Source organism: Prionailurus bengalensis, chromosome C1 (assembly GCF_016509475.1).
Source record: "Prionailurus bengalensis isolate Pbe53 chromosome C1, Fcat_Pben_1.1_paternal_pri, whole genome shotgun sequence".
Taxonomy (NCBI): domain Eukaryota; kingdom Metazoa; phylum Chordata; class Mammalia; order Carnivora; family Felidae; genus Prionailurus; species Prionailurus bengalensis.
The window spans coordinates 56,545,786-56,571,334 of record NC_057345.1 but is presented as its reverse complement, the minus strand read 5'-3'; the positions used below and the strand labels follow the sequence as shown (position 1 = coordinate 56,571,334).

The following is a 25,549-nucleotide window of genomic DNA, read 5'->3' as shown; positions in this document are numbered from 1 at the left end:
AGGCTCAAACTCATGAACTGTGAGAGCATGACCTGAATTGAGATCAACAGTCAGATGCTTAACCGACTGTGCCACCCAGGTGCCCCATGACTTACCCTTTTAACTGGTCTGTTCTGCACATTGCTTCCCCTTATAGCCCAAAGCAGATTAATCTTTAAATATCACCTTTGTTGCAGGAATATATTCTTCCTCTGGTTTAGGTGATCTAGACTTCAAAGGGGCTCCTGGAAGGCCCAGTTGCCAGGATAGAAGGCAGACCTTCTCCATTCCCTCCCCACCACCCTCCTCCTTTTCTTTCCAGGAGAGTTCGTGGCTAGCCTCGTGGCTACCTACAGGACAGAGATGGTGTCTCAGAAAGAAAGAGCCCCCTAAATGCAAACTCTCTGTTATTTGTGGATCTTTCTTTATTCTTCCTTACATCGCTCTGTAGAGTGGAGCAGAGCTGGTAGGGAGCAGAAGCCGAAGCACCCTAGTAGAAGGATGCCGCTAATTAGAGGAAGCACACAAAGTTAGGCTGATGCTACATTTTCAACTATCAAATGATCTTTTTATAAATTTTAATACTCAAACTCAGACACCTGCAGAACTTACTATGATATGCTAGATATCCTGTGATCTGGCACAAGCTCTTCTTCAGTGTCTTCCCCACTCGGCTGTCCCCCTTTTCCCTCTGGCCAACTGACACGTGCTCTCTTTCAAGGCTAAGTCCAGGCCTCCTGAAGTAGTACCGCCAACCCCACCCCTCTTTACTGCTGGTGCATCCTGCGCAAACCTCTGTCCGAGCAAGTTTCAATCAGGATGTACTTCTCTGCCAACTTCTCAGCCTCCCACACTCAACTGTGAGCAACTCGGGGTCTGGGACTGTCATTTGACTCTATCTTTAGGTAGCACAATGCCCGCATAATAATGATATTCCTAGATAATTGCTAAAGGAACCTTCTTTACTTGTAATAAAGCAAAGAAAGAAATAGTCTGTGCTGGCTTAAACGGAGACCATGTGTCATGTTAGCATGTTGTTTTAATTTTATTTTAACTTTTCTAGGAGCCAACTAAGTCTTGTATCTCTGTCCAACTCTTTAATGACAGGTTCTGGAGGGAGTAGGGGCTAATGATTTGATGTTGACTCAACTTTGAGCATGATAGCGGTAGTGGTTGGCTAGATGGTAATTTGTAAACTGGACAGCCATTTGAGATGCTATAACAGGAAGCTGGCTGGAGTCAATGAATATTGTTCCAAAAGGAGTACAGGTTTAGTCATTGTTCACTTACATTTTTACTCAAGGTTATGTTGTAATGATGACTGGAATTTTTACCTCATTCTAGCGAATTCATTTCTCTTACCTCCCAAGTATCTTTCTGTTGCCCTTTCTCAGGTAATGTCAGGATAAATGTAGCATCTGAAATTATAATTACTTTTCACTGTGAATTATTTATTGCCCATTAACCCCATCATTTGTACATTTCACATGGCTAGAAAGCTGATGTCTATTGGGTTCACTGTAGCATCGAAGAGTACCTAGTGCAAAGTAGGTACTTAAGACATATTTGGTGAATGTAGTATGAACCTTTGTAATTTATGTTTAATTGAAGAACCACTGAATTTTCAAAGAAGCTTCAAGATGAGTTTGTGCAGTTTTTCACCACCTCGAGTTAGAAGTCTTATTGATTTCATATCCCTTTAAAATTAAATGTCATATAGTATCACATTTCACAACTCCTGTACTGTAGCAGAGAGGTGGAGGAGGCCAAAAATACTGGCAGTTGAAGTCCAGATAAGGAAAGAAAAAATGGCCCATGTTTGACATAGTAAACGGAGCTGAACTCAAAACAGGTCAGAGTTTTCAATGAATAACTTGTGGTTTTATGACTTCTTTGCATGATCTAAATGCGGTCTTAAGCTACCACGAGTTAACCAATCCACAGTGCCTGGGCAAATTCACTTTTGGCCAGATTGCTCTGACTACTAAATTGCCCTGATGTTAAAGTAGCTTTTGGCCCATTTTTTTTCTCCCCAAGTAAATGCTATGGATGGGTAGAGGGGACATTTATAATGTGTGCTGAGGCAGCTGGGTGATATTGCATTACTATCCTAGGAATACTGAGGAGTGGTTATTTTTAGCTTTCACCTGAGCAAACATGACTCAGTTTGTTGACCTGAATCCATCCAGCCCCTTCTTAAATATACAAACTCTATTAATCCTTAAACCATGCTAGTGACTAAGTAGGGCCTTCATTACATATACCTGTTAGTTGATTGTGGCTTCTTCAAAGGTTGCAGATAATTTCAACATCTTCCATTTTATTCTTTTCTCTTACAGTAATATCCTTCATACTTCTTTTTATTTTATTTAAAGACAGAAAGTAAACTTTTTTAAAATTTTAGACACTGTTTTATGATGCATGTAGTCACAATTTTGTCTGTAGCTAGTGAAAACACTTTCTATTAGGTATTATCTTTGTTTTTAGTTCTCTGATAGGCTTTCTACCTAAAGAAACACCTGGGAATTCACTTTTAACTGTTGTAGGAGATTGTCCTAAGTTTTAAATATATTATTGCGAGAACATGAACTGTCCATGTTTGAATATCAGAATGTCTTTTTTACTTTCTCAAACAATACAAATATTTTGTGTTTTGAGCACTACTGGAAAAATTGAAGATGTTGAATTATCTTTAGGTATTTAAGGTATGTAAAAGGTTTTTGAGACTAGAGATTAGTCTCAAAATTTATTTATTTATTCATGTGTAGAAAAATATTTGTGATTCCCATAGTATAACTTGAGATGCACTTGAGGCTTCTCCAAGTTCATTGCCATGAGATATATGAAAATATTAGTATTCCTGGGATTTTTTTTCTCTATGCAAGATACACTAGACTAATGAAAGAATGAAAATAATTCAGGCTGCTACAAAGGCAGGCGTTCACTCTGTCCATTAAAAATGCAGCCTTTGTGCCCGTAAAGTGTTCAGCTTCTCTGTTATTAAGTTTGGAATGTGGTTTTGGAGCTTAGCTGAGGAACTCAGCTAGTTATTTTTCATTTTGGTCTAAGGAGGGAGAGACTTGTTTTTCAAAGTGGGGGGGGGGAGGGAAGAAATTAAAAAAGGTTAGGTTCATTTTAGAAGAATCGAAGTTTTAAAATGTAGTAACTATTTTCTGCAGCAAATAGTCAGTTTGAGTATGTTAGCCAAAAATAGAATTCATGACTTTTGTCTCCCTGTCTATTTCTCCAGCCACATTAAAAAGCATTCAGTTAAATGTGCCATTTAGTTTTTCTAATGTCAGAGGGCTATTTGGCTGAGTCAGCATAACCAAAGTTTGATTGATTCATATTTCTAATAAGCTAGAAGTCTGACTTTATGTGGATTACATGTAAAATGTCTTCGTGATACAGCTTTGGGTTTTATTTTTTATTTTATTTTTTAACGTTTTTATTTTTTGAGACAGAGAGAGACAGAGCATGAACGGGGGAGGGGCAGAGAGAGAGGGAGACACAGAATCGGAAGCAGGCTCCAGGCTCTGAGCCATCAGCCCAGAGACCAACTTGGGGCTCGAACTCACGGACCGCGAGATCGTGACCTGAGCTGAAGTCGGACGCTTAACCGACTGAGCCACCCAGGCGCCCCACAGCTTTGGGTTTCAAAGAAAACCTTCCCTTGCATGGATTTGTGGTGCTTCTGTGGTGTACTGAAAGACTTTCAGCTAGAGTTCAGTTGTGCTGTGTTTCTGGGTAAGTTTTAGTAGACATTGCCCCAACTCTCTGCAAACATAACATTTTACTACTCAAAATTTACCATTAGGACAGATATTTAGGGATAGAAAAATGTGTATTTGAGCATTAGAAGCAGGGCAAATATTAATAATGTACCTTTTGCCTCCTAAGTGACTTTCCTCTTGCTTTACATATTTCTCTAGGTGTTATCTGATCTCTATTACAAAAGAAATGATTTCTGCTCCTAAAAGGTCTGAAAGTACAGTATGCCAATTATAATATGCACAGAATTAGATGTTTAAACTTGCATAATTTATAATGTTTTCCTTTCCCTGCTCATTTCCAGAGATAAGTTTTATAAATACATTTTAAAAATATATTGTAATACCAGGACCCACATGATGAAAACTGTGAAAATTTTCAAAGAAATATAAACATGAACTCTAGTTAATGGAGAAGCAATCGTTGTTCTTGGATAGGAAAACTAAATGTTGAGAAAGGATGCCAGTTCTGTCCACATTCATTTGTAGATTTAATGCAATTTTAGTCAAATCCCAGCGAAAGTATAAAAAGGATAAACTTGAATGGATTTGTGGAGGGGACTTACCCTACCAGATACTAATACAAACCATCATTTTATTGGATTCAAAACAATGTTGTATTGAGCCATGATGTGACAGTCCAATACATGAAATAGAGCAGATTTCCCAAAAACATCTATTTGGTTTACATGAGATAAAGGCAGTATCCTAAATCAACAAGAAAGGAGAGTCTGTTCAGTAAAGAATAATTTAAATATTTAGAAAAAATAAAACTTAGAACCTCACTTCATCTTTTACATCAAAACAAATTTCATATGGACCAACTATTTAAATATTTAAGAAAAAAAGAAATTGTAAAAAAAAAAACTAGAAATTAATAAAGGTGGCTGTTCATTGAATTTGGATATAAAGAAAGTCTAAGCACAAAATCATGAGAAAAAGCAAAACAGACATTCTACATAAAATCTGGAACTTCTCTAGATTTAAGTATGCCATAAACAAATTTAGACAGCAGATGGGAAAGTTAAGGTAAGTTACTAGCAAAAAATATTAGGCAAATAATTATTTATAGACAACCTTTATAAGCGAGGGGGATTTTGAGAAATTAAATTTGGTGTTATCATGTGACTGATTATTTTGCAAACACTGGTTGAAAATTTTTAATCATATAAAAATGTAATAGCTAATTTTTGTACTTTTCATGTGCTCAAACACTGTTCACAGTACATATAACTCCTTTAATGTATACAGTGACTCACAGAAGCACATATTATTGCTTTTAAAAACATTTTTTTAATGTTTATTTATTTTTGACAGAGAGAGAGAGAGAGAGAGAGAGAGAGACAGACAGACAGAGCATGAGCAGGGAAGGGGCAGAGAGAGAGGGAGACACAGACTCCAAAACAGGCTCCGGGCTCTGAGCTGTCAACACAGAGCCTGACGCAGGGCTTGAACTCACAGACTGCAAGATGGTGACCTGAGCTGAAGTCGGACACCCAACCGACTGAGCCACCCAAGTGCCCCAGAAGTACATACTATTGTTATTGCCATTTAAGAGATGAAAAAATACACATAGAGAGCTTTAGTAATTCACCCAAAAATTTCTTAGTGTGAATGAGTGGTGACACAGGTAGGAATTAGGGAATCAGGATGGGGCACCAGGCAGGTTGGCCTGGAGCTGGTGGTACTCACCACTGAACTACTCTGCTTCTTTAAGTGAATGAAAATAAAAAGCTACAAACCTATGTATGTTTTGATCCTGTTTTATAGAAATATATGTTAATATGTATGTATTTTAAAGTCATATAATTCGTTTGTAATTTTTTATCTAATTACACACTCATAGAAAAGACAGTGTTTTGATATTTTTCCAACAGTGTTACTTCCCTCTAGTGGGATTTTGGGTGAATGTTGTTTTGAACTTTAAGGTTTCTGTATTTTACAGATTTTCTTTTATAATCACCTAACTGTTTTACAATCACAAAACAGTGTTTTTTTTTTTTTTAATGTTACGTAGTTCAGGTGTGATGATGTCTATTGAAATGCACAGATCAAAAGCATAGCTTTTATATATCTCTGAAGTAGCAGTCAGTGTTTCAGTTTCTACCTCTGATAGGTACCATACTAAGTGAGGGCCTGAGGTCAACATAGTTCTCTCTCTCGATCAAAAGCAGGGTTAGAACTAAGGAGAATCTTAGAAACCTACTGTCTTGGTCAATCTTAGAAACTAACCATCTTGTTTCTCAGATGAGTGTCCTGAAACCACTAGATTTAACCAATTTACCCAAGATGAACTGACAGTAAGTTGTTCAACCAGGCTTCAGACGCAGGACTTCTGACTTCAGACACTGTGCTCTGTGAAGTCCCAGAACCCTCCAAGCCCTGAGGCCTGTGGGAACTGAAGCACAGTTGATTTTTGTGACATTTGTTTGGAGTAAGGAAGTAACGGAACCAAAGTGGTTACAAATACATTCTTTCAATAAAAGTGATGGTGATTGAAGACATAATGGGAAGGCTCTTAGAGATACTTTATGACACCTGTGGAGGTCACTGAAGGATCCTCACCTGGATTTGGGGGATCCCTAGATATTACTGATCCCAATTATAGAAGGCGATATAAAAATTGGGGACAAATGTTAGCCAAAAAATTAGCACTTCAGTGGATGATTTTTTTAAAGCAGAAAACATTTTCTTTTCAGCTCCAGGGCCCACGACGGCAGTGTCCTACATGTCGGTGAAATGTGTGGATGTCCGTAAAAACCATCACAAGACAAAATGGTTAATGCCTTGGGGACCCAACCAATGCGACAAGATCCGAGACATCGAGGAAGCAATTCCAAGGGAAATTGAAGCCAATGACATTGTGTTTTCTGTCCACATTCCCCTTCCCTCCATGGAGATGAGTCCTTGGTTCCAATTCATGCTGTTTATCCTGCAGCTGGACATTGCATTCAAGCTGAACAACCAAATCAGTAAGTGTTCTCTCTTATCCCTTTACTACTTTGGACATTTTTCCCTTCAGGTTCTTTCGGAGCCAGTTCTAATAACAGAAAATGAAAATATTAATAGCAGAAAATTACTGACTACTTGCTAGGCACTCTTCTGAATATCCTACTTTTACTAATCCGTTTCATATTCCTAGCAATTTTGTGAGATAAGTCTTATTTCATTTTGCAGATAGAAACCTTGGGCATCAGTGAGGTTGCTTAAGGTCAGGTGAAAGAGTGGAAGGGCTAGGATTCAAACCCATGCAGCTTGGCTTCAAAGTCTTGCCCTAAACGCCAAGCTTTCTCACCTTTCTAGTGTTAAGAAGGAACTCATCCCAGCAGAGACATTTGAGGATTTCTTAAAGGTCCCATGTTGAGTAAAGCCATCATGTTAGTCAAGATCCCTGTCAAAATGGGAATGTCAACCCATGAGCACCCATTTTCCCATAAAACTAGGGTTTTGTTTGTTTGGTTTTTTGTTTGTTGTGTGCGTGTGTATGTGTGTTTAGCTTACTCAGTTGTGGTTCAAGATTCTGAGCACATGAGACATATACACATTGCATGAGTAGGAGATTACTGGATGATTTCTGGAAGACAGATCTATGTGTGGCATCTGAGAACAATGTAGGGAAACTTAGGTTGAGAAGGAAGAAAACACTTTTTTTTAATGTTTTATTTATTTTTGAGAGAGAGAGAGAGAGCGTGCAAGTGAGGGAGATGCAGAGAGGGAGGGGACAGAGGATCCGATGCTGGGGCTTAAACTCACAAACCTTGAGATCATGACCTGAGCCGAAGTCGGGTGCTCAAGCAACTGAGCCACCCAGGTGCCCCTAGGAAGAAAACATTTTTTACTGACACAGGATCCAGGGTGAGATGGAAAGAGGAAAAGGTGTGTTGGAGTCCTCTCTGCCTGAGGCATGTCCATGGATTAAAGCATCACTGTTTCCAATTCTTATTTTCCTGTATAGGCAATAATCTCAATATTTAATCATTAATTTCATTTTCTACAGGAGTTACCAATACATGTGCTTGATTGGCCTCTTATTGGGAACAAAAAGATATGCTAAGATGACTTTCCAGAATGGAGAGCCTCTTCCATTCATTCAGTCTCTTACCCATTATTTCAAACTGTTGTGGAGTGCCTACTACCACTAGGCATTGTGCTGATGGCTAGACATATGGATACGGATACAGATGAAGACACTGTCCTTTAAGGGGTTTATAGTCAAGTGGCAATGATGAGCAAATAAACAATCATTCTAGTATGATGTGCTAGGGGCTGCAACCACGGTGTGCACAGGAGGCTGTGGAAATACAAAGAAAAGTCTTTAGAACGTGGAAAGGGAAGACTGCCTTGGCACACACGTACATGTGTGTATGTACGTGCGTGTGTGTGTGTAGAAGTGAGCAAATAGATATTTAAAGTGAGTGTCAAAGAGTGAAAACCTAGATGAGGAGTTGGGGGTGAGGGTGGGGACAAATAAAAGAACATTCAAGCTAGAAGGAATGGCTGATATGAAGGTCCAGATTTGCACAGCCTGAAGCATTCCGTGGTGTATTTTGTATTTCACATGTTCACATTCTCTTACCTATTTGCCTTCTTCATTGTTTGTGTAACACATGTACTCATTCACTCATTCAAACTTCATTATGTCCCAACCGTTATGTTAAACACTAAGTACTAACGATACAAGACTGAACAAGAACATGTTCTTTTAAGGAGTTGGGAAAGACAGTGTTTGGGAAACATTTGACTTACCAAAAAGAAAGATATGTGCTACAATGAGAGGAATATGCAATGTTGTGACACTGTGATTTGTAAGAAATGTGTATTTGGTCATTCAGATCACCAAAATATACTTCTCATATATATTTGGTCTTTATCCAGTTCCTGGCTTACAGTTCCCACAACCCTTGGAATTTCCTGAGTGATAAGAACAATGGGAGCATCTTTTGTTATAATATTAGGCGCATCAATCCATAAAGGTGAAATGGGTGTCTTGTTCATAACAAGCCCCTTTCCACCACAACTGGGCTTATATACTGTGGTGACTTTTGGAAAGCACTAAGGGTGGGGGCTGGTTGCCAGGGGAACCAAGCATGAAAACTCTTGATTTTCAGGGAGGGGAGAGGAGCTGGAGGTCGACTCAATCACAAATAGCCAAAGATTTAATGAGTCATGCCTATGTAATGAGACCTCCATAAAAACCCCAAAGAAAGGGATTTCAGAGAGCTCCCAGGTTGGGAAACCAGAACACCTCCTATGCTACCCTGCTGGGCCCCAAGCTTTATGAGGAAACAAGGAATTCCTTCCTTCCTTCCTTCCTTCCTTCCTTCCTTCCTTCCTTCCTTCCTTTTTAATGTTTGTTTATTTTCGAGAGCGATTGGGAGGAGCAGACAGAGACAGAGAATCTGAAGCGAGCTCTGCACCGGGACTTGAACTCATGAACCATGAGATCATGACCTGAACCAAAGTAGGACACTCAACCCACTGAGACACCCAGGCGCCCCCAAGAAGGAATTTCACTAGGGACCTTGCCCCATGTAACTCTGATCGGCTGTTGATTCATATCCTTTGTAATAAATTGGTAATCTAGTGAGTTAATGGGTTTTCTGAATTCTTTGAACTGCTCTAGCAGATTAAACCCAAGTAGGGTTTTGTGGGAACCTCTAATTTTATAGCCAGTTGGTCAGAAGTACAGGTAGCACCCTGGGCCTGAGATTGGCATGTAAAGTGGAAGGTGCCCTGTGGAACTGAGCCCTTACCCTTTGGGATTAGGTGCCATCTCCAGTTAGATAGTGTCAGAATTGAGTTGTGTTGTAGGACACTCTGCTGGTGTCAGAGAATTGTTGGATATGGGAGTACCCACTCCCAATACCCACACACACGCGCGTACACACACACACACACACACACACACACACACACCCTATTTGGTGTTCAGAACCTATTATATATATGTTAACAACTTCACAAATGAATTACTTCCCAGCAAATATTAATCCTAAATATTAAAAATGCCTTCAGTGGTGAGGCTTTAACTTAAACATTTCTATATGTAAATGAATTTCAACGTCTTCTGTTTTTTTTCTCTCTCAAGTATGTATTCTGCCTCCAAAACATATTTTATCTTCATCTAGAAAAAAGATTGTACTAAAGATTCTTATCTTAAAAAAATTGTTAAATTTCTTGTTACATGAGGGCCCATACCTGATGGGGGCAGACTAAAAAATTAAGATCAGCAACTAACAGCTCCTTCAATGAATGTATGAAGTAACTGACACTGTAGAGCCATCAAGAAAACCAGGTCAATAAAATACTTTTTTGGGGCAGTAGCTATAGGTGAGAGCTGTTAACTTTAATACGAGAAGGTTACATGTTAGGTTTGTGGGAATATTTTTTCCCTACATTTATTCTCTATACCTTTGTTTACAGACACTGAGGAAGGCATCAATTAAATAGTGATTACTTGTCTGCTTATAGAGAGATTTTTAATTTTAATAATATTTATAAGACGCTGGAGGTCTATGTTTTCCTCTGATCCTATGTTAACACATGAGACTGCTGTCTACTTTTTATATTTTATCATTAGTTTGGATGCCTTTCTGGCAGAAGCAGTAGGACAAGAAAGAAGGGATCAGGGGTGTGGTAAATAGGATCCTATTATATGTGAATGGCTTCCTGCTTATCAGAGATTCAGCTGTAACAATATTACCTCAAATGTAAGGAGAAGTCAGGACCAATTCTGTTTTTTTCTTTAAACTTTCTTAGGCAGTCGATGAAATGAGTTCCAGATTTCAAATAAGAGATTTTACCTATTTGATATGTAAAATTTTTCTCTAATAAACATACCTTTGAAGAGTCTTTGAGCAGATAAAATAATCTAAGAATTATGTATTGTATTTTAATTTGAAAGGGAGAACACCACTGGGGAAGAGGGAGTGTGGGGGGGGGGTGCGGGGAGAGAAAGAGAGAATATGAATATCTTAAGCAGGTTCCACACTCAGCATGGAGCCCGATGAGGGGTTCTATCCCATGACCGTGGTATCATGACCTGAGCTGAAATCAAGAGTCAGACATTCAACCAACTAAGCCACCCAGATGCCCTAAGAATTATATATTTTAAATGACTTTTAGTCATTTGATACTAAATGTATATTCTTTTCAGACTTTTCCATTTAAGGTGATACTGGTTTTAGCTAGAATTTGAGATCTTGACAAACCCTCAGAAACTGGAAAATATTGACTTACTCTTTTTTTTTTTTTTAATTTTTTTTTTTCAACGTTTATTTATTTTTGGGACAGAGAGAGAGCATGAACGGGGGAGGGGCAGAGAGAGAAGGAGACACAGAATCGGAAACAGGCTCCAGGCTCTGAGCCATCAGCCCAGAGCCCGACGCGGGGCTCGAACTCACGGACCGCGAGATCGTGACCTGGCTGAAGTCGGACGCTTAACCGACTGCGCCACCCAGGCGCCCCTTGACTTACTCTTTAAAAGCTTGTCATTACGTAATCAGTTCTAAGATTCATCAGATTGATGCCTTCGGGGTGGGGGAGTGATGACATTCTAGGGAAATTTATAGTGACAAAAGTGGTTAGAGAATGTATATTATATTTGATTATTGACAAAGAAGATAGTCTATGTACCTTACGTAAAAAAGGTAATCCATGTTTGAAAAAGCAACTTTAAACAGAACCCCTATTTTTCACCTTTTAAACATAAACATTTTACAACCTACAATTGTCCTTCAGTGATAAGTATGGAAAGCAGAAGGCGGTTCAGCTTTGAAGTGGTGATAGTTTTAAAACAACAGGCTGGGGGCGCCTGGGTGGCTCAGTGGGACTTTGGCTCAGGTCCTGATCTCATGGTTTGTGAGTTCAAGCTCCGCATCAGGCTCTATGCTGTCAGCTCGGAACCTGGAGCCTGCTTTGGATTCTGTGTCTCCCTCTCTCTCTGTCCTCCCCCGCTCTCACTCTGTCTCCCTCTGTCTCAAAAATAAAGATTAAAGAAAAAAAATCAAAAAGAAAACCCAATACGCTGTAAGAGCTGGGGAGGGGAGTCCCATTCAAGGGAATCTAGAGACCTATAGATGCTTGGAAACAGGAATAATTGACCTTTCAGTGAAATACCAATGACAAATTCCTAGCAGACCTATCTGTCAAAAATCTGTGATTGAGTTGTTGCTAACTTTTTTCTGAACCTTTCAAAGCCTTGGAATTAACCTGTTTGTCAGGGCACAAACATGGTGCTTCTGTAGAGTTGTAAGGGACACAGGACTTCAGTTTTTACCACATAGAGGAAATGGAGAGAGTATGAGTATACAAAAGGGTGTCCGAGAAAAGTCAGGTGAAACATCTGGTATCTGGATATATGGTTAATCACTGCAAAAAATGAATGCTTATCTGTGTGATGGGCTTAGATTTTCTGTGACACCAAATTCTGTTATTTGAAAACATCCTCTAAAGTGGGTGTATCTCATTCTTTTTAAAGTGTATTATCAGTCACTCGATTTATGTATGCATTTGTGAAAGACAGGTTTGGATTGGCTAAAATGGTGCCCACTTGTTAAAAGGAATTTCACTCTACTGATTACAACTGCAAGTCACATACTTAGCATAACCTCAGACTCTCCGTGGGGCTTCTTTTGAGGAACCTGGGTGCAGAGATCAAAGAAACTTTTTTTTTTGACATGCATCTACCACGCTTTCAAATCTACAGGCTGTTGAAGTAGAAGCACCGAGATTCATTGGCAGAGAGCCTTAAGATAGATTGATCTGTGTCGAGTACTAAATCTAGAATTTTAAGGGGTTTGAAAATTCCTTACACTGAAGAAATAATGGTAAATGCTGTGTGTTAAGAAAAGCCAGCACATCTCTTCTGTTCTTAGGTAATGAAGTCATTGTCTTGCCTTGAGCCACTGCGATCGAGTGTTAAGTTTTATTTGCTTGTTTCATTACTGTAAATGACTGCATGAAATGATGGAATTATTTCTGTAACTGACAAGTGATTTTTCTTCTCTCAAACTGAAAACATTTCTATAAAAACATATTTCTAGTCAAAAAAATAATTAGAATGATAATATTACCCAGTTTTCAAGTTCAATAGCTGAGAGTTCTGCTTCACTTTTTACAAAGTGACTGTGCACTTCCATTTGTACACCTGTTATGGAATGTTAGATAGACACCACACACAAAGACAATTAGAATAAAAGAACAATCTGTTGACTGTAAAAAACAGTCATGTTATCCAGAATGATTAGGGGTGAATTTATAGGAGGAAGAAAGTCTGTGAACTCATTCTTAGCCATTAGCAAGGATCTTGGTTCTTAAGTCTAGGTTTCCAGATGCCTTTCGGGAAGATTCCACAAAGAGAGCTTAATGGGGGAGAGGATTCCATATGCCATAGAACTACAACTGCTAATGATGGATGGAACCAGGCCATTGGTAAAATGGTATTCATGCGGCTGGAGTTCCGTGCTTTATCAGATAGTCTTTTTTAACAAAATATGTTGAAGCAACTACTGAGAAGAAATGTAATTCTACCCTCCCATTACTTTCAAAAAGAGACCGTATTTGAGTCATGACCATGTGACAGTCTCTGTTTTTAAGAAACATTTCTGATTGGATAATTTTTATTATAGGCTGGTGTCATCAATATTTTTTCAGTTACTTTTTATATTTCTTTACCTACCTTACTCAGAGTCAGTGTGAACAAAAGTGACTTCAGATTTTCCCTCTGCCCTCTCCTCCCCAAAAAAGATAAACTGAAAAAGCTCAAAATACATCAAAAAGATCCAGGAGACTTAAATGTGGTGGGGCTTGAGGAGGTGGGTAAAAGATAGGGAGGTTGTCAATATTTGAGATGAGCTTATGTGACCAGTTGGCTTTCTTCATGTGGAGTTCTGTGCCCCCTTAAAACCAAGGCAAGAACCTAGAATTATCTAGTATGAATCAGCCTTACCTACTGACTTAGGATAGAAAGAAACTAAAATCACGGGAGAAGAATATATTTTGTTGATTAACCAGAACAGTAGAGATTAGGAACATCGTGTTTGTTTGCTTTCATTTATGGATTATCTTTCCCTTTGAGGGACTCTCTTCAGCCACAACTTTGGAATTAACCATTGTGAACAGGTTTATATTGGCAGGAACATGGGAACCTGTGACTTTGTTTTATTCGGGTGTGATTATTGGTAAGCTCATTACTTGGATAGCATCACTATAAACTCTCTGGATCTCCATTATCTGGCTCAAAGGTTTTGTGTTATGTATATCCAAGAGAAGAAATACAGCCTAGAAACAGAATTGGGCTCCTCTAAAACCTTCCCATGATTTTTAAATTAATGTTTATAGTTTGGTATATCCAGTCCCTCCTATTTCCTTCCGGTTATCCATTGGCTTGCGGGTCAATTTAACATTGGAAAGTAGATTGTATCAGGTTAGTTTCTAGTCATAACAAAACATACTCATCTATGGTTTCAATAATTTATAGTAATTGTTATTAAACCTCAGCTGTGTGATTGCAGACTTTGAGCACTGCAAGGAATATAAAATGCTGCTAGTCTAGTAATCTTCAACAAAGAAGCCTTATGGGTGGACTTCAAGGGCCAGGGAAGCCCCCTGGTATTCTGTGTAAAATTCCAGTCATATTTATTGTATCTATTTTTAGACTAAGAGGGTTTGTGGCTTTTGTCAAGTTTTCAAGTTGGGTACTTGTCCCAGAAATGTTAAAGGACTAATCTTTTAATTTACTGGACGAAGAAACCTTACACCCTGAGATACTTGCCCACTGTAGCATAGCTGGCTGAATACAAAGCAGGATCTCCTAGTTGTACATCAACCATGTAGGTAGGTGGATGGTACACAGCAACAAGTACACAACTTATACAGGTCAGTGAGCCTTCTACCAAACAGCACCCAAATATTCTTGGACAGAAGTTGCACTGGTCTTTCTAAGATGGTGCATTTTCTATTTTTCTCTCTTAGATCTCCCAATCTGTAGTTCAGCGAATGTAGTGCAGTCTAGAATCTGTTTATAGTACCACAGCTGCAGATCACCCACGTGTCTGATTTCCTGCTCTGAGTTTAGAATATAAACGAGGAGATTCTCTTTGCATCCATAACAAGTATATCCTGGTTACTAAAATAAATCCTGGTGACATCAGTGAAGAATGTGAATAGCAAAGCAGCTAGCAGCAACAGATTCCTTGATGGCACCCCCACTATGTATAAGGTGTTTGGGTTTTTTTTCTTTTTTTTTTTTAACCTCTCTTCTGACTTTGGGTATTCTTGTCAGTATTTAAATGCCAGTCAGTCATCACATAGCTAATGTGAGGTTGTTTTCCCCAGAATCATACTTCAATTTTGGTTAACTTAAGAAAATATAAAGAAAAACGATTTTCTGGATTTGGTTTTCAAAACAAAAATAAGTTAGATGGGGGAAGGAAAATCCTCTGTTCAACAAAGCAGAATTCTACTTGCAAAAGTGCCAGGGACTCTACATTTGAAAAAAAAAAATTCCCATAATATCTACCTGTTGTCTCCACACTGAGGCTAGATATGGTTCCAGTTCCTCTTTTGCTTTAGTAAATTAGTACTAATAGTGTTAGTTGGAGAGGTAGTAGTAATTCTTTAGAGCAAGAAGAGGTTCTGGTTTTTAAATTTTTCTGGTCGAGGTTATTTCCTAAAATAATTGTTCAAGGAGTCTGTCTTTCCTGCCTTACCTGTTATTCATATTATGGCCATAAGGGAAGTTCAGACGTAACCTAACAAAGAAGGTTATATCTTCTTTACAGGTAAGGTTTGGGGGAAGATTGAAAATATTGAAATTTTTATTTATTTTAATTTAAATATTTAAATTTAAATGTGTAAATATTCAAAATATTCAAATCCAGCATCTTAAAAAAAAAGTTGCTGCCACACAGTTGAAGTTGTCTCTTGAAGTATGGAGCAGCTTAACACTGGTAGTAATCAAGCAAAAGCTTGTTGGAGTGGAGAGAATCGTAATGGTGACCACAGTGATACTTTGCACTGGGTGGTGCTGATGGTTGTCTTTGTGGCCAGCCATTCGCTTTGGCTTCATACCATTTTCTTGCAGAACTAGCATATTTCCTGTCCCTCAGAGTGCGGGCTTCCACCACACCAGCTAAGTGTGGTGTCAAAACGTGTGGTGCCACACGACCAGCCCCCCAGCCGCAGCTGATTGGGTTAGGATGGGCCCTCGACCTAAGGAGAGCGATCAGATTCTCTCTTGTGCAACATTGGGATTCAGTGTTTCTAGGCCGACCTTTACTGGCATCTAAATGAGAAGCCCTGAGGGCTCCCTGGGCAACCATCATTCACCACATGTATGGAGAAGCCACAGAGTGGGAAAACCAGGTGTAAAGAGACAAGTGGAGGTGAAGGTCTATGGGGTGTAATTACAATTGACTACAAAAGATGACTTTATTCCTGGTTCTAGTCCCTCAGGTTTGGTAGTACTTTCTGCCCTCAAATTTCTTGAGATACCCTTGTCTCCATCCAGCTGATTTCTTTTCTTTTTTTAAATTTTTTAATGTTTATTTATTTTTGAGAGAGAGATAGAGAGAGAGAGAGAGCTGGGGAGGGGCAGAGAGAGAGGGAAACACAGAATCCAAAGCAGGCTCCACACTCTGAGCTGTCAGCACTGAGCCCGATGCGGTGCTCGAACCCACAAACTGTGAGATCATGACCTGAGCCAAAGTCGGATGCTTAACTGACTGAGCCACCCAGGCTCCTTCCAGCTGATTTCTTTCTACCTAGTGCGGGTGAAATCCTGCTACCTGCAACCGAATCCTCTCTGATCAAGACAACTTTACTTTTATTTCATCTGATCATATCAACAGGTCCCTCTGGCAGAGTGAGGAAATTGACATATTCAGAGTCTTACAGCTGAGAAATAGAGGGGTTATAAGCAAAAATGATCTCTGGAGTACAGTGCCTTGACCCCACCCCCAGTCTGTCTGTAGTGCTATGGAGCATCTCCCTGTTCTGAACAGGAAATTATACCAGATGACTCCTGAGGTCCTATCACTCCAGCTCTCTTTTGCTGCTAGTCCATGACTCACTTAAGATTCTTTTGCTTTATAAAAATCTTATGAGTATCCCTTCAGCATTATAAATAGGTGACTTCACAGACCCTCAAGTATGAACCATTTTTGAAGATGCCCCTCTGCTAGTGGGTGAGCTTAGTGTTGACATGAGTGAGTTTTCTAGTATTTTATTTTGTTATGTGTTTACCTTGCGTTCATTTCTAGTCCTTGGGTAGGCAGACAGGGTTGGTGTACTGGAAGTGTATTTTTAGTCTGACATTAAAAAATGTATCATAGACACCAACACAGGAAGCAGTTTTTAGGTGAGTCAGTGTATAAATAACCTCAAAGAGTTTTCATAAAAGGAAGGTCGATCTTTTAATTCAACAGTCCGGCTTCTGAGTCCCTCTTCCCAACTTCCTTCATTCATTGAGTGGTCATTTATTGGGCTTCTACTACGTGCTGGCATTTTTTGGACTTAGGATTTAAGATACAAAGATAAGTCCTTATCCTTTATACTACAGTTTCAAAAAACCTCATGGCCCTTCTTTGTTACTTCTCTCTATCCTGCAAGACTGAATTTTGAAGGCAGGGACTGTATCTTGTTCATCTTTTTGTCTCCATACTTAGCATAGCCCCAGGCTGTGTAAATACTCAAGATGTACTCAAAATAACTAATTAGGAGCTCAGTCTAGTGCAGAGAGAAAGAAATTAAAAATTACACCAATGTGTTCAGTGCTAAGTGCCTAGAGTATTCCATAAACAAAGAAGGGGAAATGATTAACTTAACTGAGAAGGTAATTTTTTAACCAAGTCCTGAAGGGTGGAATCTTCAAGGAGATGTTGAAATTTGTGACTAATATATGATGGCAAAGAAACAGTCCAAGAGTAGCTGAATTTTGTTCTAGGAAACCAGAGTGTTTGGGCTAAATTCTTGACCTGACACTTATAAGTTTTGTGACACCTTTGATAAGTTAATGAACTTCCTTGTACTTCATTTTCTTCATCTATAAAATAGAGGTGTGTAATTGTAGTGCCACCCTTATAAGATTGTTTTAAGGATGAAACTAGCATAATACTTACGCAGCTTTTACATAGTAAGTGCTTGGTACATGGTCAATGCTCAGTAAAGTTGAGTTCTTATTATTCTTGGACTCAAGCAGAAAGGCATGTGAGTTCTGGAGAGAACGTAGAAGCCCAGAAAGGAAGATAGCAGGGCTGAGTGTGCAATACAAGGACCTGCGTGGTTGCTGGCAGTAGGCCTTTCATTACTTCAGGACAGTGGTTCTTAACTTTGGATCAAGGACCTTGACCTTCAGAGAAAAATGTGCATAAGTCCTATTGAGACATCTTGTATTCATGTTTCAACTGAACCCCCAGAGGTTATCCATGAATCTTTAGGTAAGAGCTCCAACTTCATGATATTGGTGGACCCCATGAGTTTCAAGTTACATGTTGATCAGTACTTAAGCAATTGGAGAACACCCTAAAATAGAAGATGTGGGAAATTTTCAGCATCCTTAGGAGAATATGCCCACAAGGCATGGTTTAATTACATTTGACTGTAAACATGTGTTAACATATAAATTAAAATGTTTTGGAATAGGATAATAATTTAAGATGAGAGTAGAAGTGTGTGGGACACAACCTCTCAAAGCTCTGCAGACTTAAACTATGGCAGTGACTTCTCCAGGGTCACCTCGTTAATAGGTGAGGAAGTCAGGGCCAAGATCCCTATTTTCCCACCATGAAATGCTGTGAAAGAACATGTATGTGAAGGACAGAGAGCCCATTTGTTAGCCTGGAGAAGAATTCATATTGGAGAGAAAAGATAAGCTCCTAAAAGACTGAGGGGGCAGTTAGTGAGTTGCATTGATGGCCAGGCAAAGAAATTTGGAGTTTGATCCTTAAGAAAAGGAATTTAAAATCACGTATCCAGTGCTGAAATAAAATGTGGAATTCAGGATTTGAGATTTGTAGCTTGTTCTTTGTATTATGCAGCAGCTGGAAATCGCATTTCTTTTTTTTTTTTTCCATTTGGACTTCTCACACGGTGGTATTCCCGACGGGAGGGCATCTGTGAACTTTTTAATGGGAGAAGTCGTAAAGCTGGGTTAGGGCTGCTCGCTCGAGGCTGGCTGCCTTCGGAGGCAGGTAAAATCTGACTCCCCTTTTGCTTTTCAGCTACAGACACAGCCATCGCTGCCACCACCAGCTGAGTGACTCGGAATCTAGGGGTTGCCAGTAATTGTGGGTTTAAGTCACAGAGGAAAAAGATAAGAGAAGAGCAAGGCTGGTTTTTCCACAATTAAATGTTGCCTCTCGGGCTTCTCTGACGGCAGGAATCCAAGAGGTCAGGAACCACCAGCCATATTATTTTTCTCCCTGGCTGCCTGCCTTCATTTGTATCCCCTCCTCATTCATGGGAACGAAGAAAAGGTGGGTTGGAAATAAAAAGCTTGTTCTAGCCTACTTTTTCCTTTACGAAACTTGTCAGAAACAAAGCTTTCCCGTGAAACAGACGGAATCCCTTCTGCTAGCTGGCTAGTCCTGCTGGCAGCAAAAAGATATTTTGGGGTGAGGGGAGACAAACACTGTTGAAATGTACTATTGTCCTTTTATAGTTATGATGGTTGTTTCTCGAGTACTGCCGTGTACTCTGGGATTTTTGTATTTGCTACTGTTTAACTCTTACATTCGTCAGACTGGAGTTTTTATCCCTTGTCACTCTAACGCCTTTACAAGTGGCCTGAGGGCAGGGATTGTTTTATTGTTCTTTGTTTTTGCCACAATGCCGCAAGTGCAGAATGCAGCTCAGCAGCTGGTGGTGTGTTAGATTTCTACATTCGTGAAATGTTAGAACTAGATGGACCTTAGTTTGATCCAACTTCGGTAATTAATGAAAGAATACGATGCATAAAATACTCAAATGGTGCAGCTATTAAGTGGCTTTACCTAGACCAAGAAACAGGGCTCCTAACTCAACTGATCTGTGACATAATGGCAAACAACTTGAGCTGTGGAGTCAGGCACACTTGAGTTCATAGTTTGCCTCTCTCCCGCTCTAGCAGTATGATCACAGGCCTCATTTTCCTCGTGTTGAGACAGCAGATAATCAATCATCTGTGTCAGGCTGGCATGTATGTGTCTGAAAATGTTTACACATCTGAATATGTCTGCATGGAGTAGTCACTCAAAAGTTGGAGCTTTTAAAAATCGTTGTTTTATTTCTTTTGAAAATACGATACCTTCTTGGGGCACCTGGGTGGCTCAGTCAGTTAAGCCTCTGACTTCAGCTGAGGTCATGATCTTGCACTCTGTGAGTTCGGGCCCCATGTCGGGCTCTGTGCTGACAGCTCAGAGCCTGGAGCTTGCTTCAGATTCTGTGTCTCCTTCTCTCTCTGCCCCTCTGCCTCTCATGCTCTGTCTCTGTCTGTCCCTCTCTCTCTCAAAAATAAATAAACATTAAAAAATTAAAAATACAATACCTTCTTTATACAAAAACTCCCATTTCTATGGTCTCTTCAATATCAGAAAATATAGCCTAGTTCCTCTTGATGAGAACTTAGGAGAGAGAGCAGGTTAATATAGGGCTCTTAGGTACATCCTGGAATGGACTAGAAATGAAAATTGTCGCCCCCCCCCCCACAGGAAATAAGGGTCACCCCTCTGTGCAAAGGACTTTGGTGGTTTGTTCAGCAGTTAGTAAAGGAGTGCCTGCCTGCTGAGCAAAGAACCTAGAGGTTGGGGTAGTGAGGGAACAAGTCAGCAGGCCCGGCTTGCCTCAAGAGGTGATAGGAACATAAATGAGTATAAGTGATGTGATGAGAGGCAGGGAGGCCATGGGCTGCCCAGACTTTGTGTTGTAGAGGCAAAGGGGGTGCCAACAACACCTGAAGGGCAAGAGAAGTTATTTCAAAGGAGAGACTGAGGGAGATATCAGGAGGGAAAGAGAAGAAAAAGGCGCATGTTCCTGCAGGTGTCTTATATTGAGGGAGGGGCAGTGGAGGTCTTCTGGGGCTCAACCAAGGGTGGTTTTGATTTTGCTTCCTTCTTTCTCTTTCTCTCTCCCTGTCACGGACACATCACCTTCTCTCCCCCCCTCCCCCACTTTGTGCTGTAAGGAGTCTGTCCATCTTCTGGAAGGCTGGGTGGCAGGCAGCCCAATATCGTCTCATTGCTGTTTGGAGCCTGAGTCTGGGGAAGGCCCTTGCTGATTGATCAAGGGTAGGCCCTCATCTGCAAATAGAGCCCCAAATCCTGAATTCCCCACACAAATCCTCTGTGTGAAGAACACTGGCCTGAATCCAGCAATAACACAGCTGTTGAAACAGCTTAGTCACCAGGGCAATGGAGGCAGTGCGGCAGGGGAATGCTGGGGTACAGTGCTCCGACATTTAGCTGGCTGGGAGCCCCCCTGAGAGCCGGTGCTGCAGAGAATCTGCTTCCCGCCCACAGGCATTCCCTTGTTTCTTTGAAGCGAAACCATAATCCCCTCCCTGGGGAGGCCAGAATGAGGAGAGAAACTAAAACATTTTAGGACCCAGAAGAGGAAAAGAAAGGGTCACTCCTTTTAGACACCTGGTTTTTCCCTCTTAACGATCCTTGTGAATTTCTTGGATAACTTTTTTTTTCTCTGCCCCAGGCTAGGCAGTATGATTTAGATGTGGTGGTAGGAGTGGGGAATGTGTTCATTTATCTTATCCAGAAAATGTAGTGACTTACTCAGCTTGTGGGTGTCCAGGTGATGCATGGAGAAGTTAAGAGGGCAAGTCTTGGCCCTTCTGCCTGATCTTGCTTGGATTCCTGTAGCAGCTTTGTCTGCCAGAGCTCTTGTCTGAAGGACTCTAGGCAGATCTGGGCAAAATACTTAGCTGATTTCATCAGGATTTGGGGAGGACTAATAAACTGCCACCAAGTGACCCCATTCCTCTTCCAGCTCTTTGAAGAGCTGACCTTTGTGTTTTCTCTTTATCCTGGACTACTTCTGCCCTGTTTGTTTTGGAAGTTGTTAAGTTAAATTAGCTATCCCTTTCCTTTCCTGGTTACTGTATGAGAATGCAGCTGTCAGTCTGTGAACTCTGCCATCTATTTTTAGATTCAGTGTGAATGAAGCTCTCTTCTCTAATTGCTTTCGGAGAGAAGGGGTGGGGGCAGAGAGAAGGGGTGGGGGCGAGAGGAAGAGGCAGGTAGATTTCTGTAACCATCAAATCAGCTATTCTAAATGCTGTGTACGTTGACAGTGTCCTGGGGAGAAAGCAAAGAAGCCCACTGTGTGTTTTGCTCCCTTGGCTGTCAAGTTTGTTTTCTCTCCGCATTTATGTTGATTATGGTCAAATGGGAAAGAGCTATTGCCATGTTTGCTTTCCAGTGTTTTAACACTTGCCAGCTTGAATGGTTCTGATTTCTCAAGCATTCTTAGGCAAAGATCGGTTCATTGTTGAATTCAGATTACTTGGAAAACAGGGATGGTTCTTCTGGTGATAGTTTCTACGAGATTAGGTAATCTTAAGTATGCTGAGAGCTGTGTCAGTGCAGTGGGCCTGAGTTTTCTCTAGATCTCTCTATGCTAATGTCCCCACCCTCTCACACAGCTGCGGGGCCTCTTTGCGTAAACGTCTTTCTAAACAAAATGCTACAGCATTCAGAGCAAGCTTCTTCCCTTTGTCATCAGACCCTTCCTGCTTGCCCGCCTTGCCCATTCTCTCCACTCCCATTCTCTGCCATATTGAATTAGTTGATTTCTCAATTTCTCTGACTTCATGATACTGTTTGTGCTTCCATGGCTTTTTATTCATGCAGTTCCCTCTGCCTGTAAATCTTTCTCTTCATTACCTAATGAACTCTTACTCATCCTGTAAGTTACAGTTAAACATCACCTCTTATGGATGAGGTGATCCAGAAGATTATGTATTCTGTGCTATATTCTTTGACCCCCTAGCCAGCACTCTTGACATCTTTGTACTGACGGTATACTTTATATTCTAATGTAGTACTAACCACATGTGATTATACTTATTTGTGTTTATGCCTGGCTTCCCTACGCTACTGTAAACAATTAAGAGCAAACTTCACATTTTATGTCCTTTTTTTTTTAAATTTTTTTTTCAACGTTTATTTATTTTTGGGACAGAGAGAGACAGAGCATGAACGGGGGAGGGGCAGAGAGAGAGGGAGACACAGAATCGGAAACAGGCTCCAGGCTCTGAGCCATCAGCCCAGAGCCCGACGCAGGGCTCGAACTCATGGACCGCAAGATCGTGACCTGGCTGAAGTCGGACGCTTAACCGACTGCGCCACCCAGGCGCCCCTGTCCTTTTTTTTTTTTTTTTATCCCCCACTATTGTGCATGGAAACTAGCAGGTGCTTAAAAATATTTGGTGGAAGGAAAAAATGAATTGGATGGAATGGTCTACCTAGCATTAGGGGTTTCAGAGGTCTATTGATTCCCTCTTGGCAGCACCAGGTATTATGGGTTCTCAGTTCCTCATGAACTTCCTTTCCAACTTGGCAAAGGAGGCTTGAGTAGATTACCAAAGACATGACATGTCTTTGGTCGAGTGTCGTATCTCAGTGAGTGCTGTACAGGTTTTCTTCTCTGGAATCTCTTGCAAGTAATCCCACCTATTCCCTTATCCCTACACACTTGGGATATAGACCTCAAAGGCCAACCCTTTTATTGCTTTGCTAATCGTTAAACTCAGAGAAATTCTTTGGTTTCTAGCCCCTGACGTTACATCTTGTTTCCTCCTTTGCCCCCACTAGCCCTTTCAGGCAGAATATTTATGCAGCTCCATATTATAATTTAGACAGACATGGGGAGGAGACACTACCTCCCTCAGGATGACTTTCCTTAAAAGCTCTCCTTTCACCCTGGGGAACAGGTACATTGTTCTTCAGTAGGACCATTGGGCCAACTTTCAGGAATCTTTCTGAGGGGTGTGTGTGTGTGTGTGTATGTGTACATGTATGCATATGTGTGGGAGTAGGAAAAGGGCAGCGGGCCCTGGGGAAAGAATGAATGCCACCCAAACAGAGCGAACTATAGACCACACATGTGGGGTATAGAAATGGTGGAGTAACAGAAGAAATTTTGGGTCATAGAAGTATTTGGAGAAAGAAGGGTGGTGTTAATTTGGCAGATACTTAATGAATGTCTATTCTGTAAAGACCTGGGTGATAAGAGTGGTGAAAGAGACTGAGGCAGTCCCTGGCTTTCGGGAACTTCTCCGTCTTCATGGGAGGTGGGTAGGGAGAGAAATGGTCAGGTAGTCGGACTGTAGGAGGCTAAGTGTTACAGTGACGGATGCACAGGGTGCGAGGGCCACTTCATCAAGTTTTAGTGAGTGAGGGAAGGCAGGATTAAGTCTATCAAATTTTAGAAGACGAACAGGAGTCTGGCATGAGTGGGGATGCAGAGTGCTATCCTCAGCTCAGAATAAAAGGAAATTTTTCTAATTCATCCGCTCAGAGGCGACACCTTTTTAAAATTTGGGGTGCTGGCAGGGACCTTGAGTACAGCCAGTGTAGTTAACCTTGAATAGCAGCTAGCATTTACTGAGTGTTCGCTGTATGCCAGGGCCATGCTCAGCAATTCATGCGCATTATCTCATTTAATCGTCCCAACTGTAAGAGATGGGCATTACCGCTGTCCTCATCTGTAGATAGAAGAGTTGGGTGACTTGCCCACCATTGCACAGGCACAAGTGGTCTAGGTGGGCTACAATTCCAGGCTGTCACCCATATTCCAAGGCTGGAGGCGGAGTGGCAGGCTACACTCAAGGTGACCTGCCACCTGGGTGACAGGAGTAGGGAAGAACTCCTACAATATGAACCTAGAATACCAACCAGGGGCCAGAAATTAGCCTTTTATGCCATTCAGGGAGTTCCAGATCTTATTTTATTTATTTTATTTTTAGTTTTAAATGTTTATTTATTTGAGAGAGAGAGGACTCACAAGCAGGGGAGGGACGGAGAAAGGGAGACAGGGGATCCAAAGCAGGCTGTGCACTGTCAGCAGAGAGCCTGATGTGGGACTCGAACTCACAAACCATGAAATCATGACCTGAACTGAAGTCAGACACTTAACTGACTGAGCCACCAGGGTGCCCCAAGGAGTTTCAACTTGTAAACATTTTAAGGAGGACCATGTAAAGGCATTGAAAGTATTTCAGAAGTCATCTCCCTGGCTGTAGTGTGGAGAACAGACAGGAATGGGGCATGTGGTTGAGTTATTTAGGCCCGAGAGCGTGGTGGCCTTGAGCAAGAGGAGTGACTGTGAGGAGAGAGAGGGGAATAAATCTGCAAGACTTGATGAGCAGATTGTGTACCAGCTTTGGTTGTTTGGCTTTCTGAACCGTGGAAGTAGAGACCTCCAGTGGGAAGTGAGCCTGCAGGTTTGAAACTCCGGAGGGAAATCTGAACTTGAGAGGGGCTGGTGACACACCTCTCAGGGCAAGTGAAGTGAGTGAGAAGAGAGCCCCTCTACAACCTGGCGAACACCGATGGATGTAGTTTTACTATATCCCGTGGTACTTCAGACTCATTCGTTTATGAAACAGTTATATCCCCAGCTCCTTTTCCAAATGTATAGCCTTTAAGCAGTACAGTAGGGATAAGTGGATGTTTTCTGAGTTGTCACTTTGCAAAAGGCCCAATGGGAGGAACGTTTCCCCCATTGCATATTTCAGACTGCTTACTTCAACTAGGAGACGGTGCTTCACATTACAGCAAGGGATCATTTTGACAATGCTTAGCAAAATG

The 25,549-nt window shown here is 40.8% G+C and overlaps 1 protein-coding gene across 4 annotated transcripts in view; it reads left to right on the top strand.

The window, feature by feature from the left end:
• The window catches only part of WLS (Wnt ligand secretion mediator), a 101,638-nt gene that overhangs the window by 36,481 nt on the left and 39,608 nt on the right, over window positions 1-25,549 (top strand). For all 4 annotated transcript variants that reach the window (XR_006296603.1, XR_006296602.1, XM_043575233.1 and 1 more), the window contains exon 2: window positions 6,449-6,721. Coding sequence is in view for 2 of the 4 variants with exons in the window: in XM_043575233.1 (XP_043431168.1) it covers window positions 6,449-6,721 (273 nt within the window). In the remaining 2 variants the exon portion in view is untranslated. The remainder of the gene's footprint in view (window positions 1-6,448; window positions 6,722-25,549) is intronic.